Source organism: Cebus imitator, unplaced genomic scaffold (assembly GCF_001604975.1).
Source record: "Cebus imitator isolate Cc_AM_T3 unplaced genomic scaffold, Cebus_imitator-1.0 Scaffold55, whole genome shotgun sequence".
Taxonomy (NCBI): Eukaryota; Metazoa; Chordata; class Mammalia; order Primates; family Cebidae; genus Cebus; species Cebus imitator.
The window spans coordinates 2,083,931-2,085,294 of NW_016107370.1; the positions used below are offsets into that span (position 1 = coordinate 2,083,931).

The following is a 1,364-nucleotide window of genomic DNA, read 5'->3' on the forward strand; positions in this document are numbered from 1 at the left end:
CTCAGCCTCCTGAGTAGCTGGGATTATAGGCACGCACCACCATGCCCAGCTAATTTTTTTGTAGTTTTAGTAGATACGGGGTTTCACAGTGTTGACCAGGATGGTCTCAATCTCTTGACCTCGTGATCCACCCGCCTCGGCCTCCCAAAGTGCTGGGATTACAGGCGTGAGCCACCGCGCCCGGCCACCAACTCAACTTTTTATAAAAGCTGTTAAAAATTTTTTTTTAACAAATTGGAAATCATGAGTACTAGCAAAGTCTCCGACTACGTGTTGAACCGTGGTGTGAACTCAGCTCATGGAAGCCGTCTGTGTGAACTGATGGGTACGGAGGACCTTGACCATGAGTGAGTTCTTCCACGGAAGCTTGTTTGGTCAGCAAGTGCGTTATCTCCTTGCCTTTTGCCCCACAGGCACTGCCCAGACTCCAGACGTACCTTTACCAAACGGCTGATGCTGGAGAAGCACGTCCAGCTGATGCACGGCATCAAGGACCCTGACCTGAAAGAAATGACCGACGCCACCAATGAGGAGGAAGTAGAAATCAAAGAAGACGTCAAGGTCAAACATGGCAGATGCTTGCTTTACAATGAACTTGTGTTGACTTGCTTTTCCCATTCATTTGTTTTTTTCCATTCAAGTTTTTGTTGCATAGTTTTTAAAATTCCGACCACGCATAAGGTAGGAAATAATGGCTAATCTCATCCAGACCCATTCTGACCTCATCATGCCCCTAAAAGGTCACCTTTATTGCGTTTTTTTTCTCTGTCCTTCCAGAAATAGCTTAAGGGATCTACTTGCAGATTTAAATTGTAAAATCTTATGTTGACTTAGGCAAATTTTCTCTTAGCCGGAAGGAATATGTTAAAGCTAGGTTACTTTTCTTTGACAATATATTGGTTGTGATAGGTATGTGATAAAAACTTATTCCTTAATTTTTATAAGATATAAAATCACAAATTCCTTTTAGTTACATCAATGAATAGTAGACTTTGATCAGTGAATAGTGAACTTCAATTAGGCAAAAAGCAGTAGTTTAGGAGGGGCATGGTGGCTCACGCCTGTAATCCCACCTGCCGCTAGGAGTTCAAGACCAACCTGGCCAACATGGTGAAACCCGGTCTCTACTAAAAGGACAAAAAAGGGGGTGTGGGGGGGGAAAGTACAAAAGGAGCTGGGGGTGGTGGCACACACCTGTAATCCCAGCTACTTGAGAGGCTGAGGCAGGAGAATCACTGGAACCCAGGAAGTAGAGGTTGTAGTGAGTTGAGATCATGCCACTGCACTCCAGTCTGGGCAATAGAGCAAGACTCTGTTTCCAAAAAAAAAAAGTTCAGATGTTTAAAAAGCCCTCCTGTCTCTTA

General features: G+C 44.2%; 1 protein-coding gene across 29 annotated transcripts in view; it reads left to right on the forward strand.

The window, feature by feature from the left end:
• The window catches only part of ZNF532 (zinc finger protein 532), a 137,797-nt gene that overhangs the window by 132,844 nt on the left and 3,589 nt on the right, over positions 1-1,364 (forward strand). For all 29 annotated transcript variants that reach the window (XM_037738601.1, XM_037738607.1, XM_037738603.1 and 26 more), the window contains one exon: positions 414-561. In XM_037738601.1, coding sequence (XP_037594529.1) covers positions 414-561 — 148 coding nt within the window. The remainder of the gene's footprint in view (positions 1-413; positions 562-1,364) is intronic.